Consider the following 15,504-nt stretch of genomic DNA (forward strand, 5'->3'; position numbering starts at 1 on the left):
TCGATCTTCAACCACCGACCCCAACCCTTCCGCGACTCCCCGCTTATATTCCCTTTTTCCAGGCTAAGCCCCGCCTCTGGCCACGCCCCTCTTGGAACCTTGGAGAATGTTCCAGAGGCTTCCATGGTAGCTCTGCCCATTAACCTTTCCCCCAGATAGAATCCCACTACTGATAAGGCATGGACTGTCTAACAGTATATGACACATATATCACGTTGTGTAAGACTTTATTTGATTCCGCAAATTTTCTTAATCCGTGCAAGAGCGAGCAGTGTTTGTTGAGTGAAGGCGACGCTTAATTTACATGGACATACACCGTATAACAAGCCTCCTTTATAACCATGAAATCGTCAAATCTATACCGGAGAGATCACCTCCAAACATTTGATCAGCATTAACATACATGTCCTGATACATACGTGGCACAACAGAAGTAAAACACCCACCCCCAATTATGTATTTGCATTGCCAAAGTGAAATGTGTGTTTGTTTATTAGGATCCCTATTTACAGACATTCATAATGCTAATCGTGTTGCCATCCACTTGGAGCCATTCTCTTAATTTACAAAGTTTTGTGAGGAAGACGTGTTTTAAGGCACTATTCTATGGGCTGTCGTTCCGTCATGGCGAAGACCTCAGTCATATTTGTCGCCCATATTTGAGCAAGCAAGGACACGTACGCTATTGCGGAATTGCTAAGCACAATTATAAAACTTAGGTAAAGAAAATTTGGATTGAAAACATTACACACATGTACAAACAGTAGGGGGCACTGTAAGATGTATAGAGTACAGTTATCCTGTAATAGCCGGTAAGAGCATAAGTTATGCCACTCAAGGAGTTAATTTACTTTTTACACTGCAACCTATCATATTACAACAAAATACTGAATTTTGTCACTTTGTGAGCAAAGTCATTCATATTTAATGTAACTTCCATAAATTTGGTTAACTGGACATCAAATGGAGACCGAAGCCAAAGGAGGCTTCAGGTCACCAATGTGGTGCAGAATTAAACATGATCGCAGTTTAAATAAATAATTCAGTCCGTAGAGTGGGCTGAAACCATCTTGTAGGCTTCTCATGGAGTTGTAAGCAGTCCTTTATTTTCATGTATAGCATAAGACATTTGTAAATCTCTACTTTGTGGGAAATAGACATTTCCTGGGTTTGAAAACAGTTTAAGCAGAATGACATTGAAGAACCAAATCATCGTAAACTTGAACCTCTTCTCTATGGTCAGTTGGAGTGATGGCCGGTGCTGTAGGAAAGAAATGTAATGCCACACACAGAGTTAAACCATAGAGGGCATGACAGGGCGATGTGTTTTTCCAAATACATGTCGAAATATTTCTTACACTGTTAGATTTCAATGTAGTTTAGTTACTGCAATTCACATATTATTAATATCGCATATGACTATAAAAATGGTGTGTGTTTTGAAAACTTAATTTGCTAATGAAAAGCAACGTAGCAATATGGCAGCACAAGACACTTTTCAAGTCAGTGCACATGAGCAGTTATGGCATGGGTTTGCTTTGGATAATACATTTTATAGTGGCCAATATGCACTGATTGGAAGTTTAATTCTTTCTAAGTAATGGCGTTATGTACTGGTTGTAACATCGATCAAAAACCCAATCGCTGACGAAAATGGAACAATAGCTGTGCAAAAAGAAGAATTGAGGGAGATTCTAGAAATTACCATAATGGGAGAAATATTGGGAGACATTAATGTATGTGACTGTTAAAAACATCAAATGTGCTTGAGGAGGACACCACTCGACGAAGAGTTGATGGGTGAGTTGATGGGTGAGATGTTCCGAAAGATGATCGGAGAGATGATCTGTGAGATGATCGGTGAGATGTTCTGTGAGGTGAGCAGTGAGATGAGCAGTGAGATGAACCGTGAGATGATTCGTGAGATGTTTGGTTAGGTGATTGGTGAGGTGGTGGGTGAGGTGATCGCTGAACAGCTATTTTAGGGCATACGCATCTAAGAGGACAACCCCAAATTCAGCGACATTGTTAGCAGGGCAAGCCGGCCTGTGCAGGACACATCGCTAGACAGAACGATGGTGGATGGACAGGATTGGCGATGGCATGACAGCCAAAGGAGGGAATGTGCCCGGGAATATGACCGCCACGGAAATGGAGTGATGACGCCAGTTTATTCGCAGATGGATTGTGGGCACTGCAGCACCATGATGGATGACGACGATATGGAAAGACCTTCATCCAACCTTGATTTGAAGCTTTCGTGACTACAGGAATCCATACTCTTTGGTTCGTTCGGTAAGGTCACGTAGGTAGAAAATAAAACAAATAAATTACGACGTTTCGGGCGCAACACAAGCGTCCACCTGATGATGGATGCTTGTGTTGCGCCCGAAACGTGATTTATTTTTTTATTTTATGCCTTCATCCAGTAATGGCTCGACAAGGGTCGATGATGATTGTGATATATTCTTGATACACGGCATTCATTACAGCACAATAAAGTAATGCTATTCTTTGAACAAGATGTGTATTGTATAACAATATTGTTATTTTATGCAGTTTTTACCTTTCTTTTTCTTTAAATAGAAAAAACACAAGCCCACAGCTCCCCAGGCCAGAATAGGTGCTGCCAGAGATATGAGACAAATCCGTTCACTGATGCCCGATGCTGGAAGAAGAAAAAGTACACTCTGCAGCTTTCGTCTCAGTAAAATTGAGAATTACGGTATGCACAAAATAACTCATCACAAGTATTTTCTGCGATATAAAATGGCGTTGCGACGTACATGTCCATCGTGTGCAATTAGTGTACTCGTGGGCTGAAGCAGATTCTGCGCCACAAGCCACGTTGCCATCGATTGTGTCGTCTTTTGAATTTGTGGATTTAAGCAACATTTTAAAAGTCCATTCCGCCGCCTGTTTACTGCCGATGGTGTGAGATAACCATGATGTTACTACGCGCCGTCTGCTCATTCACACTACTCAATTGGGGCTCAACATCGCAATCATTTCATGTTTTGCTTCCGATTGGTAGTATAATGCCCCAAGTGACTTGCGAATTACACTATACTGGTTTTGTGAGTTCTGACCAGGTTGGGAAAAAAGTGGTAATTTCTCCAGTTTAATAATGAATTGATAGTTGACTGTTTGCCTATTTGTGTCAATTACTATCCACCCATTTGCTGAAAGTCTCACTGAATAGCGGATGTTACCCAAACGATGTAAACATAATTATTTCCATCTCCAACAACTGGGGGAAAGGTGTATGGACCAACACAAAATAATGTCTGGCAATCGACAGAGACATTCTCCTTCATCTAGATCCTTGTCCAGTATATTGGCACTAATTGTTATCATTGCACAGTGCATTGCTTACTTTCAAAATACAACGCGATGGTTTCCTGGAGCATTGACCGGAGGTTCACACCCCGGACAGAGCAAAGACACTTCTTTCCACAATGGTCTGCTGATGGCGTGAAGTTAAGTCTGCTTGTGATGTTGAACGTTCCATCTGGAAGCGCCGTTTCAGTCTCCGTGATCACTCCTCCAGTGATGACATCCTCGCACCAGGTGATGTTTATCGAGCCCCTGGGGTACACGTTCGCTACACTGCAGCTCAGGGAGGCCGGTTTTCCAATCACCAGTGCCGGCACATCTTGCTGTGCGAGCACGCTGTCTGGTACCGCTGTGATGCAAAGACAGAGGAGTGGACATTAACACAACGTTTTAGTCTATACGATTAAACGCTTGTGACGTTTAGGTTAGACATTTATGGCATAAAGCCCACGAGTATTATTGTTTAAGAATGTTGTAGTCCGTTTAACACACAGAATGGGTTTCGCGACCAATATTATCCATAATAGAGGTATTTGGGTGAGATCGCGTAAATATATAAATGTGTTGTTAAACCCGCCACCACGTCAGAGCCAATCAGTAAGGTTTGTCACGTAAACAAATATGCAAAGTCGTTACTAGTTTAAGCACACTGGTGATTATTCTGGAACCCACAACATTGTAATTGTTGTGGGTTCCAGCATCATCAGCGTTGCTCAAAAGATGCAGACATTGTACTCGAATTGTCAATGTTGTGGGTTTTACTCTCCAACACACCGTTGTGCTGAACTAGTAACGAATTGGCACGTTCTGTTTACGTGACAAACCTTACTAGTTGGCTGTGTCGGGTGGTGGCGGGTTTAACGACACATTTATATTTACGCAATCTAACCCAAAAAAGCCTCTTACGGATAACGTTGTTAGTTGTTCACCCTCACAGTGTACAGAGAGTGCCTTTACCAGTGACGAATGGTAAATCAGTAGGAGTGTATTTCTTTAACGTGGCCGACTCTGCTGGTGTGAGACGCAGAAGACCCACGCGGGGCCGGTTTGCTTTCCGATGGACCAAGAGACGAAAGCAACGTTCGTGTTTTATGTTGTTTGATGTTGTGTTTTATGTTGTGTTTTATGTTGTGTTTTATGTTGTGGTTTGTGTTTTATGTTTGTGTTACATGTTTGTGTTTTATATGTTGTGTTTTATATGTTGTGTTTTTTGTCGTGTTTTACGTTGTGCTATATGTTATGTTTTATGTTGTGTTTTATATTTGATTTGTATGTTGTGCTGTTGTTTTATCTTAGTGTTTTACTTTGCGCTATATGTTGTATGTTAGGTGTATTACGTTGTGCTATATGTTGTGTTTTAATTTGTGTTTTACGTTGTGCTATATGTTGTGTTTTATGTTCATATTTTAAGTTGTGCTATATATTGTTTTATATTTGTGTTTTACGTTCTGCTATATGTTGTTTTAAGTTCGTGTTTAACGTTGTGCTCTGTTGCGTTCTATGTTGTGTTTTATGTTTGATGTATTCGATTTCAGTCGTGTTCCGAATGCACACAACTGACACTGCTTCTGAACGCGCAACAACATTTTCACCACAGTATTGCAAGCATGGGTACATTGACACGTAGAGTACGTAGTCTTACATGCAATACATACTGTTATTTAGATATTTGGGACTGACATTCAATTGTCAAAGCCCCCAGAAATGTGTCTTTACGTGCATAATTATAAAGCCTTGTCAATAAAAATGCTTTAAAAAATCTCACCAATAACCTTCAGTTCAATTCCCATTCCTGCACCTATTTGTGTACGATGTACTTCCGGGTAAAAATAATAAGTTTTCTCATCCGATATTCTGATGTCTTCAATGAGTAGAGAACAGTTGCGTGCTGTCCGGTCACCAGGTAGAGAAACGCGGCCTTGATAGTCCATTATTCCTGTGGATTTGGCACTGACTCGGTAGACGATGTGTGTAAAATCTCTCGCATTGTTGAGGAGCCAGTAGCCTTCCACGGGTGACGATTTATTGAACGTTTCAATGCAAAATGAGCACGGGAGCATGGCCTGTGCACCCTTCGTCACATGCACCACCTTGGCCCCATACGTCACTGAGGAGGAAACGCCGCCTCCACCTGTTGTGGATAAAGAGTCACGTTTGCATTCGAGCGTTCGTTTTGGGAGTTCTTTCAGTAATATTTATTCTGTGTATTACTTTACGACTTTTTGTACTTGTATTAATTTTAAAGATATATTTTTCTTGCAAAGATTCTACGCTGATCGCATCCACGCCGCTTTTTCGAACGACACAATTAGGCAATTTCTACACATTTTTATTGAATTTGCTCTGTTGTCCGTATATATATTTGACGCTTAATACCTTCGGATTTACTAAGCCTAACGAGCTGACATTTTGCACACACAGACTCGTCGTCTCGCGAGACAATTAAAGATTTCATTTCAAGAACCGGTCCAGATCCCACTGATCCTGGGTCTGTGTTTTTTACTTCATTTTTAATTGCACAAGTTTTTTTCTGCTGCATTTCGCATGGCACACAACGGCGTAATTTGGTTCTACTAAATTATGACGAAGGCTTCTTGTCATAACTTCCCATTAATATTTTTTTTCTTCTCCAGGTTAAATGTATCAGCCTGGTTAATTCACCTGCCTGTAAACAAGTCATACCTAATGACAACACACAATGGTGCAGGTAATGGGATTTAACGATGTGTTTTGAATGAATGGCAATTACTTGCCACTTACACAACACTTTTAGATATCCAAATGAACTACCACTTCCTTCGGTGTTCGTTGCTTTGCAATGGTACCAGCCGGAATCTTCCACCTGTACTCGTGGTATTGTTATTCTTTCTCCGAACGTGGCCAGTGACTCTTTGTGCCCATTACGCATTTCTCTGACCCACGTGACGTGAGCCGGGGGCCAGCTGTCACTCTCACACATCACAGTCACATTCATGCCCTCTGTCACTTTGTCGGGGTCAAACTTAACTTTGATGTCTCTGGGTTTATATGGATCTGAAAATACAGATGAATAACATTGAGAGAGAATTATGAATTACTGCGATGGAAATAATTGGATGATATTGAACACAAATGTTTACTTAATAAATGCGCAATATCATAGTGTTACTTCACATGTTAAATACCAAATATCTTTGCAGTTCATCCATTTTAAACGCGAACAAAAATTGTACATTTCAACTTCACCTGTCCATTTTCGAGTATTTTTTACGTCAAGTATAGATACGTATTAAAGGAATCTCTTCCACTAATATATATATTTTTTATGTCCAAATTTTGTGGAACGCGAGGAGCGCCGAGCAATCGGAATGCATTGCACATTTCAAGTATCCCTGGGAAGAGAATGTCAGAGTGCACATTGGTGAATAGTTACCGTGTAAAACAGTTGTCAACGAGGGGTGTGATGGTGAATATATTCATTGATGAATCACGACCTTAAGCTCACGACTCATGCATTCAGCTACAGGCGTGAACGGTGATGTTTGTATATCTGTATATGCCGTATTTAATGGGATGTTTGTATATCTATATATGCTGTATTTAATGGAATGCTTGTATATCTATATATGCTGTCTTTAATGGGTTTATATAACCCGAGCCAGCCATTAAGATTATTGAATCAAACGGCACCGTTGAACCATGACAAGTTATTGCACGGCAGGTTGGGCAAATCTGCGTACACTTACTGCCAACTCGTGGTGGCACTGAAACTAAAAAGGTCAAATCAGATTGCATAAATACTACAAATTATGTATAAGAATGTATCCTAAATTGTGATGTTAATATTTGAAATCGAAAAATGCATCCACAAGCAAATAAGTAAAAAACAAAACTTTGTTAAAGATATGCAATGACTATATTTTCAGGACGACTTAAGAACTTGAATAAAATTAGTGTGGCATACATTTCACTTCCAGCGTAATTCCTCCTGCTCCAGTGAAGCTGTTCGACACCGCAAACCGAAAGAAATAAGTTGAAGCATCATAACTTTTTACGTCGATGATCTTAAGGGAACAGTTTTTTTCCTTCAGGTTTCCAACCAGAGACATCCGGTCCTTATACGATGCCACTGGAGCTGTTAGGCTGTACACGTAAGGTGATGAATGCGCGTAGCCTTTCTTCCAAACAGCCAGTGTCACTTCAGATCCATCCCTCTCGGGGTACGTGAAGGAACAGGGAAGAATCACGGTGCTTCCAGGGCAGGTCACGACCTTCGGTCCATAAATCACTTCCCACGCCACTTCAGCTGCCACTAGAAGCAGAGTCAACAGAAGCAGCAATAATCACGGTCATGTAAAACCTGTCAACCAGCAGCCAAATGTGGGTCATGATACTAGTGAAGCATCCATAGAATTTGATGTGACCAGCAACCGATGATATAAAACATAAAATATTTGTTTTTTACACATGACCAGTGAAAATCATTCGTCATTATACCATTACGTGACCATAACACGCTTGGTGAATCCGTTGCTTAATTATCATATTGCGATAGATAGGTCATCTATCTTTTCATAAAAAATATATATATTTACAGCTAAGCGCGTTGATGTCATGGTGTAATAGTTATCACACTGGAATTATCATCCACAGGTTGCCAAATAGATTAAATCTTCCGGCGTGGCAGTTTGAACAATGGGCAAGTTTCTAATATCCCCCTGCCATGCGCACCCAGCAGTATAAATGGATGCCCCGCAGTCGATTGGCAGTCCACGTGTGGTGGGGCAAAGTGTGGCTGCTCACGCCCCTTCCCAGGCACGTGGCCAGTGCGAACAGCGTAGGCCAAATAGCCACTCGAAAGAAGCTCTTTGGAGCTCACGTGCTAGCAGTGGTAGCAGTGGTATGAGCTTAAGTGATTGCAGGCATGCACATTTACGGCTAAGAAATGTTAATATATTTGTAATGCGGGCGTAAATGGGCGGGGCGGATATGACGATCCGAGAGGGAGGAGTCAGGGTCACGTGGGGGAGAAGTTATAGCGGGGAGACAGGAAGCCATCTGGGTCAGTCGGGGGAGTGAAGGGTGGTGAACACGTTGGGTGGTCGCCGTGCCTCAGCCTGGTGGCTGAGGGGCTCATGACGGCGCCAGCCAGCGGGGTGGAAGAGAGAGTTGGGGATAGAGACAGGGAGTGGCGAGATAGCCACACACGGTAAGACTCGGCACCGCCGGCCAGCGGTGACCGAGCACGGAGGAACAGGGAGCAGCGGTGGAGCTGCTGTGAGAGCAGCCGGAGGGCTGCACCAAGAGCCTGCAGCGGAGCTGCAGGAGCGCGGAAGGCTACGGGAGCGAAGGCAGCTGTGGAGCTGCCAGGCAGAGAGTCTCAGGAGGAGTGCCGTGTGGGAAAGAGAACGCGAACCCAAATAAAGGACACGGAGACAGAACCAGGGTCGAGTCCTTTATTACACTGGTGTCAGAAGTGAAACGGCATCTCAAAACAACTGAGAGAAAAAAAAAAGAATATTCCTGCGCCATCATCTGCTACATCATCAGACGACGACGACCTTCCTCAGACGGTGGACCTGCCTGCGATGGAAGAGGAGATCCGTGCTGGAACGAGTACGGGTCCGGGTGAGCAAGGTGTCGCCGCGTCGGTGGACCTGTCTGTGCCGGAGGACGCCAACTTACGATGGAGACAGATGGCGGCGCAGATGGAGACCTTGAAAATCGTGCTGGCGCAACTGTGTGAGTTCACCAAGCCGAGGACGGCGTCGGGGAGGCCCGGTGGTGATCCGCAGGCCTCCGCCTTTCCTGCGCTGCCAGCGCCATCTGCCACATGGCACGAAGACGCCATCTTGGGCGTGGCAGGGGAGAAACGGCGGGAAGCCGCCATCTTGTCTTCACCGCGGCGGGGAGACGCTGCCATCTTCAACATCACGGCGGAGAGGCAGCCTTGCGCTGCCATCTGGAGGTGCCGCGGGGTGAGCAGCCTGCTGTGAGCTGCTGTTTTCGAGTAGGAGCTGCGAGGAGAGGACGCTGCAGCTGCTGGGACGGGAGCTCTCCCGTCCTGGCTCGGGTGCGAGACGACGGAGCAGTCAAGTCGCCGAACGAGTTCTGCGAGGCGTCTCAAGTTACCACCCTGCGTCATCTGCTTGCTGCAGCCCCGGGCGAGTCGTAACGATACGCACCCGGCCTTAACACACACCTCACCCATCTAGCGTGTGCCGGGGGGGCGATTTTTGCATGTCTCGGCCGTGTGGAGCGTGGTTCGGGCTGTGTGTGTGTGTGTTTTCTGGATGAACGCGTTATTTGCTTGTTGCTCGGTGTCATTTAGTGTGTATGAGTGTGTGTTGAGGATGGAAGGAGAGTCTGCTGTGCTTGCTGAGTGTCAAATAGTGTGTGTGCGCTGCGGCGTGGAGTTGTTATCTTGATGGTCAAGTTAATTATTAACTCGGGAGCGTCGGGTATCCTGCGCTGTACCATCTCGTGGGTTACCGTGTGCGACGGGCTTAATTGAAAAATATTTTTTTTGGTGTATTGTGCTGCGAGGTGCTGTGTGCGATGCGGTTGTTGCAAGAGAGAGAATATTTGTGTTGTTGCTGCAAAGTTACGATAGGATTAATGGTGTGTTGGTTGCCTGCAGATCTGCTTGCTATTGTGCTTAAATGTACGCGTGTGATCGCGATATGCTGACTGCATGTGCTGTTACACCGTTCTGTACGGTTATGGGGTGCGATGCAGTGGTTGACTATTGGAATTGGGATTGTTATTATTTGTGCGTACCTGTTGGAAATTGGTAACAAATTCGAGGGGGACCCAAAAATTTGGTTGTATGGGTGTTGTGCACACGAGATTGCGTGTATATTATAGAGGGGGACCCAAATATTTGGTTGTATGGGTGTTGTGCACACGAGATTGCGTGTATATTATAGAGGGGGACCCAAATAGTTGGTTGTATGGGTGTTGTGCACACGAGATTGCGTGTATATTATAGGGGTAATTGAGCTTTTTGAAAATGAGGGTGCGCGATGACGCCGTTGTGGGTGGCTCAGATGTTCAGGGTGATGGGACCGTAAATTGGCGCCAAATGGCGTCGCTCATTCGGTTGATTGCATGCAGCCAGGAGTTGCTTGCGGGTTGGTGTGTGTAACCAATGTGTTTTGGTAAAATATTGGTTGAAATTTCCACGATATGACTGCTGTGCGCAGCAAGCTGGGGCTGTGCGTCTATCGTTGGTGGGGTTGTTATAACGTGACGGGGGATGCGTCTTGTGACCCCCAGCAAAGGGCAGCTGGGGTGCACGCACAGAGAAAACTGGCCACGTGTTCGCACGTTGGGCCGCCATTTTGCGCGCACGCGGGGTATGGCGACGATGCGCTTTGCGCAAAGGGCCGCCATTTTGAGTGCGCGCGAGTTATTGCGAGAACGCGCTTGGCGAAGGGGGCCGCCATTTTGAGCGCGCGGGAAAAACCGCGGTGGGGCAAATATTCCATCTGTTATGCCTGCCATTGTTGATTGGGTGATGCACGAGTTGTGGTCACATTGGCCTATGGCTGATGGCTGACCTGACAGCCCGGAGGCGAAACCTCCGTGGTATGTCTTAAACTAATGGGCCATGTGCTCATATGGCTCGGGGAGTCATGGTTCAGTTGTGCGGTGGCAGACTGAACCTGGTGTGCCGGGGGCTCACGGGATCTGGGTTAGGGTGTTATTGTCTCTATAAGAGAACATTGCCCTGTGGGGGGAGTCCATGGGGTCTGGCATTGCCGGGGGATGAACCTTCCCTGGGCTATAAAGCATCAGACTATACGAGGCTGGTGTGTGTCCATCTCTGATGGGATAGTAAGGGAGGAGCATGGCCGAGTTGCTGCTCATCCCCGAAATTGCACTAGCCGAGAGTATGGTCAGTGGATGTTGCTGTGGGTTGACGACCACGGTGGGGGTTAGGGCGAGTTAAATGTTACCGCTGGGGAGCGTGGCTCTCTCCACGCGGGGGTGTGCGACTGGGGGCTTTGCTGAGAGTGACCGTGGGTACATGCTGTGTACGTGCGATGTCTGTGCTGGTCCTCAAGGGAGGATTGCTGGTGGGCAAGAGCAGGAAATTTTGTTGTTGTTGTTGTCACGTGTAAATAATATTGTTGTTAAAATGTAAATACTGGGGCATCCATCGCGTCTATTTTGGGTATTTATGGGGGTTTTCTTAAGCGGGCCGGATTTACATCATCTCCACTACCCTGGGGCCGGGTGGCTGTCGTGTACGACATGTGGATGTGCGTTGTTGTGCTGTGCCTCAGGGGATTGGATTCTCCTTCTCGTCACAGATCTTCAGTGCCTGCCACACTGGGTGTTACCTGGTGTGCTAACTGGATGAGGACTTGAAGGAGCGATTGAGCGCCCGTTCGTCATTCCTGCTCTACCACTTGCTCTGACGTTGGACTTGAGCCGAGCGGATGGAACTGCAACATGGACACGCACTAAAACACCACATTCCTGGGTTGTGCGCATCGGCCGTTCTTGCGTGTCAGTTGCCGTTGTTGTGCATTGTGCCATTCTTATTCTTGTTGTTGTTGCGCGGAGGACAGGCCGGTGTTCTGTTCCAGTTCCTGATACCTCCCCTTTCGTTACTTGTGTTGTTGTTGTTGTTATAATCTCCGTTGTGTCTGGGGGACTCCTGATTGTGATGCCTTCGCCCGCATTATTTTGTTTTGTTTCAGCCGAGGACGGCTGGAATTTTCTCTACGGGGGAGGGTGGTGTAATGCGGGCGTAAATGGGCGGGGCGGATATGACGATCCGAGAGGGAAGAGTCAGGGTCACGTGGGGGAGAAGTTATAGCGGGGAGACAGGAAGCCATCTGGGTCAGTCGGGGGAGTGAAGGGTGGTGAACACGTTGGGTGGTCGCCGTGCCTCAGCCTGGTGGCTGAGGGGCTCATGACGGCGCCAGCCAGCGGGGTGGAAGAGAGAGTTGGGGATAGAGACAGGGAGTGGCGAGATAGCCACAGAGGCCACGCAGGGCTGAGGTTGGAGATGGCGAGATAGCCACAGAGGCCACGGAGGGCTGAGGTTGGGGAGTGGCGAGATCGCCACACACGGTAAGACTCGGCACCACCGGCCAGCGGTGACCGAGCACGGAGGAACAGGGAGCAGCGGTGGAGCTGCTGTGAGAGCAGCCGGAAGGCTGCACCAAGAGCCTGCAGCGGAGCTGCAGGAGCGCGGAAGGCTACGGGAGCGAAGGCAGCTGTGGAGCTGCCAGGCAGAGAGTCTCAGGAGGAGTGCCGTGTGGGAAAGAGAACGCGAACCCAAATAAAGGACACGGAGACAGAACCAGGGTCGAGTCCTTTATTACATATTTATATAGTCCTTCAAGTCCTGAAGGTTTTCTGATGTCCAACTGCTCAGTTCTCCCAGGTCTAGGTTGCACTCATTTGCTGATCGGGCTGTTGTTAGCGTAGCACCCAAGCTATGGAACGCCTCGAAATCAGGCAATCGGAGTCGGTAGATATATTCATTATTTGGCCTTCCCTCTTTAATTTAGTCGGTTGCCCCTGTGGAATGCGCTTCATAAATTTAAACAATTGTATTATTAATGGCAAGAGCAGGTTTTTGGTTTCATGGTAAAGTTCCAGGAGCAGCAAAATGAAGACGTGCGCCCCATGATGAGGGCATTTCATTGCCAATGTGCCATGGAGGGGTGGGTATGGCGGGCATTCTGGCCATGTTCGTATGAGACGGTGTAACATTTGTGTGCATGGCATGACGTACCTTCTGGGTGGTGTCTCAAGGCAAACCAACAAATGACACCGATCCACATTCGGCCAAACACTGCCAAGCCTTGCACGTGGAAATGCATTCTCATAGCATTGAAATACAAAAAACCTGGGTACAATGGCACGACACAGCAACGCAGAAGCATTGTTTTAGTTATTTTTTTTCATTGATCATAATCAATGATCAGCTAAGAAAATTCGAAAAAAACATTCAAATGACTCATTGTAAAACATCTCGTTATAATAAGTCTTGGAAGGCTGTAACAGATGTTGTGATGGCGTGATTGATTCAACATGGTTACCAAAACCGGAGAATTATATTCACGATTTAGTACAAACATTTGCCACAATACTTCCACAGAATTATAAAGTACTCTATTTGTACACACATCGGTGTGTGTACATCCACACCACTGCATGCATCTCGTCCCAAGTGTTAACATCTGCGCTGGGAATACTGAACAAAGATGTCCAGATGCGGTGCCGCGTCAACCTCCTCGTGCCTTGTCGGGTGATCATGAGCGACACTAAAGATTTGACCATTAGAACAATCATCTTTGCATATATACACAGGTAATTATACACTGATGGAAGCATTGATCAAAAGTTTCAATGACCACTGCAATCCCTATCTCCATAGCTTGGGTCTAAGCCAGTGATGTAAATTACGTTATTTATCGGTAGGAACCAGCCTCCCACTAGGACAACCACTATTGATAGGAACCAGCCTTACATTAAGACAACCACTATTGACTTCACATCACAAATAATCTTCTCATTCTATTAAGCGTAGATGGACAATGAGTTAAGGCTCCCGGCAACAGGGATTAGAGCTCTCAGCCTTCTGAGTGGGAGAAGAACGCTCGAACCACACAATCTGGGTTGTCGATGTCATATCTGCACTGATGCTCGTTTGAGCAGAGTTACACGGAGACAATAGACTTGGTAACATTAACGCAGCAGCCCAAGTACACTGCGCCACTATGGGAGTTAGGTGCTCGCGAATAACACTTTCCACAATAGTCTGTAAAAGGCTATAGGAGGGATCTTTGTGATTCTGGAAGTTAGCTCCTATCATGGATGCAAGATTTGTACGGAATGTAAAATTACTAAAATCTAGGAATAATAGGGTACGTTTTGCACGGCGTTTTAACTTTTGGTAAGGCTTAGAAGGTTTTAAACTATTTTAAACTAAACTATTTTTTCATTTTACCAGGTTAGGCCCACGGAGCTTATACAGCTCTTTTTCAGAAGTGACCTGGCCACAAATGATAGCTCAACGAAGTGGCTTACCGTGTGGAAATGTATAGAATCCAACTACCCTAAATGCATGTTTCTTAATGTTGAGGGAAAAACACAAGGACCAGAGAGAAATCTACACGACCTTGGGTAGAACATGCAAAACTCCAAATATACAGCAGGCGTCAGGGGTCGGGATCGAACCCGCGACCTCCTGTATACCAGGCGAGGGTGATAACATCTCGCCCCAAACAACAAGTGCAAGAAAAATGATCAATATAAAGTATACAACAATGAAAATTATCCTTACCTCTGTAATGTCCAGCCTTATTTTGGATGAAATGAAAAGCAATGCTCTCATCTGAGAAGTTGATTAAATCAGTTTTCTTGTTTTATACTTCAAGAGAAACGGGAACCAGCCTTGTGACGTCCATAACTCAACTTGTTTAAAAAAAAATAAACTCTCATCTGAGAAGTTGATTAAATCAGTTTTCTTGTTTTATACTTCATGAGAAAAGGGAACCAGCCTTGTGACGTCCATAACTCAACTTGTTTAAAAAAAAAATAAACTCATCTGAGAAGTTGATTAAATCAGTTTTCTTGTTTTATACTTCAAGAGAAAAGGGAACCAGCCTTGTGACGTCCAAAACTCAATTTTTTGTTTCTTTTTTTAATAAACAGGAACTTGCACGGCATTTGAACAGGTCTGTCCCCCCTCCCACCATCCCTGCAGCTAGCCAATCAATGTTTCTATAATAATTTTTTTTGGTTACATCGCCTGAATATAAATGTGTCATGAAACCCGCCACCACCCGACACAGCCAATTAGTAAGGTTTGTCACGTAAACAAAACGATCCAATTTCGATAGATTATCTAATTAGTCTTGGCCAGTAGTTACTCGGCTTGCACAGAACTTTAACATCAATTGAGTGTCCTTGTGGCACTCGTGTTCTGCTCCTGCTCACAGTTGAACCAGCCTTGTGATGTGCAACACTCAATTTCTCTTCTTTTTTAAATTAACAGGAATTCGCATGTTCCTGGAACACGTCCGGACCTCCCTCTGACCATAATAGTACGTTTGCAATTTCCTGTCACGTAGAAGGGAAATAATACAATTAAAACAATAAAATTCTCACGTTTCGATTGCAACACAAGCAATCGAAACGTCGTGAGAATGTTACATTTTT

At 45.3% G+C, this 15,504-nt stretch overlaps 1 protein-coding gene across 1 annotated transcript; it reads right to left on the reverse strand.

Moving 5' to 3' along the window:
* Positions 1–1,149: 1,149 nt before the first annotated feature.
* On the reverse strand, positions 1,150–15,263 carry LOC133362564 (cell adhesion molecule DSCAML1-like). Its single transcript, XM_061581510.1, has 8 exons — positions 14,627–15,263; positions 13,073–13,186; positions 7,280–7,627; positions 6,097–6,369; positions 5,102–5,467; positions 3,377–3,685; positions 2,567–2,668; positions 1,150–1,261 (listed from the first exon to the last, which is right to left on the reverse strand). The coding sequence occupies exons 2-8, from the start codon at positions 13,164–13,166 to the stop codon at positions 1,182–1,184; spliced, it is 1,572 nt and encodes a 523-aa protein (XP_061437494.1). The 5' UTR covers positions 13,167–13,186; positions 14,627–15,263; the 3' UTR covers positions 1,150–1,181.
* Between the last annotated feature and the right edge of the window lie 241 nt (positions 15,264–15,504).

Source organism: Lethenteron reissneri, chromosome 8 (genome assembly GCF_015708825.2).
Source record: "Lethenteron reissneri isolate LAM-NWPU_2019-01 chromosome 8, ASM1570882v1, whole genome shotgun sequence".
Taxonomy (NCBI): Eukaryota; Metazoa; Chordata; class Hyperoartia; order Petromyzontiformes; family Petromyzontidae; genus Lethenteron; species Lethenteron reissneri.

Bases quoted from the DNA above. Each gene is read 5' to 3' on its own strand.
- LOC133362564 (XM_061581510.1), bottom strand. From the start codon at position 13,166: ATGAGAATGCATTTCCACGTGCAAGGCTTGGCAGTGTTTGGCCGAATG. The intron at 6,370-7,279 runs GTATGCCACACT...CTGTATTTTCAG, and splicing joins AATTACGCTGGAAGTGAAAT to ATCCATATAAACCCAGAGAC. The intron at 2,669-3,376 runs GTAAGCAATGCA...TTCTTCTTCCAG, and splicing joins CATCGCGTTGTATTTTGAAA to CATCGGGCATCAGTGAACGG.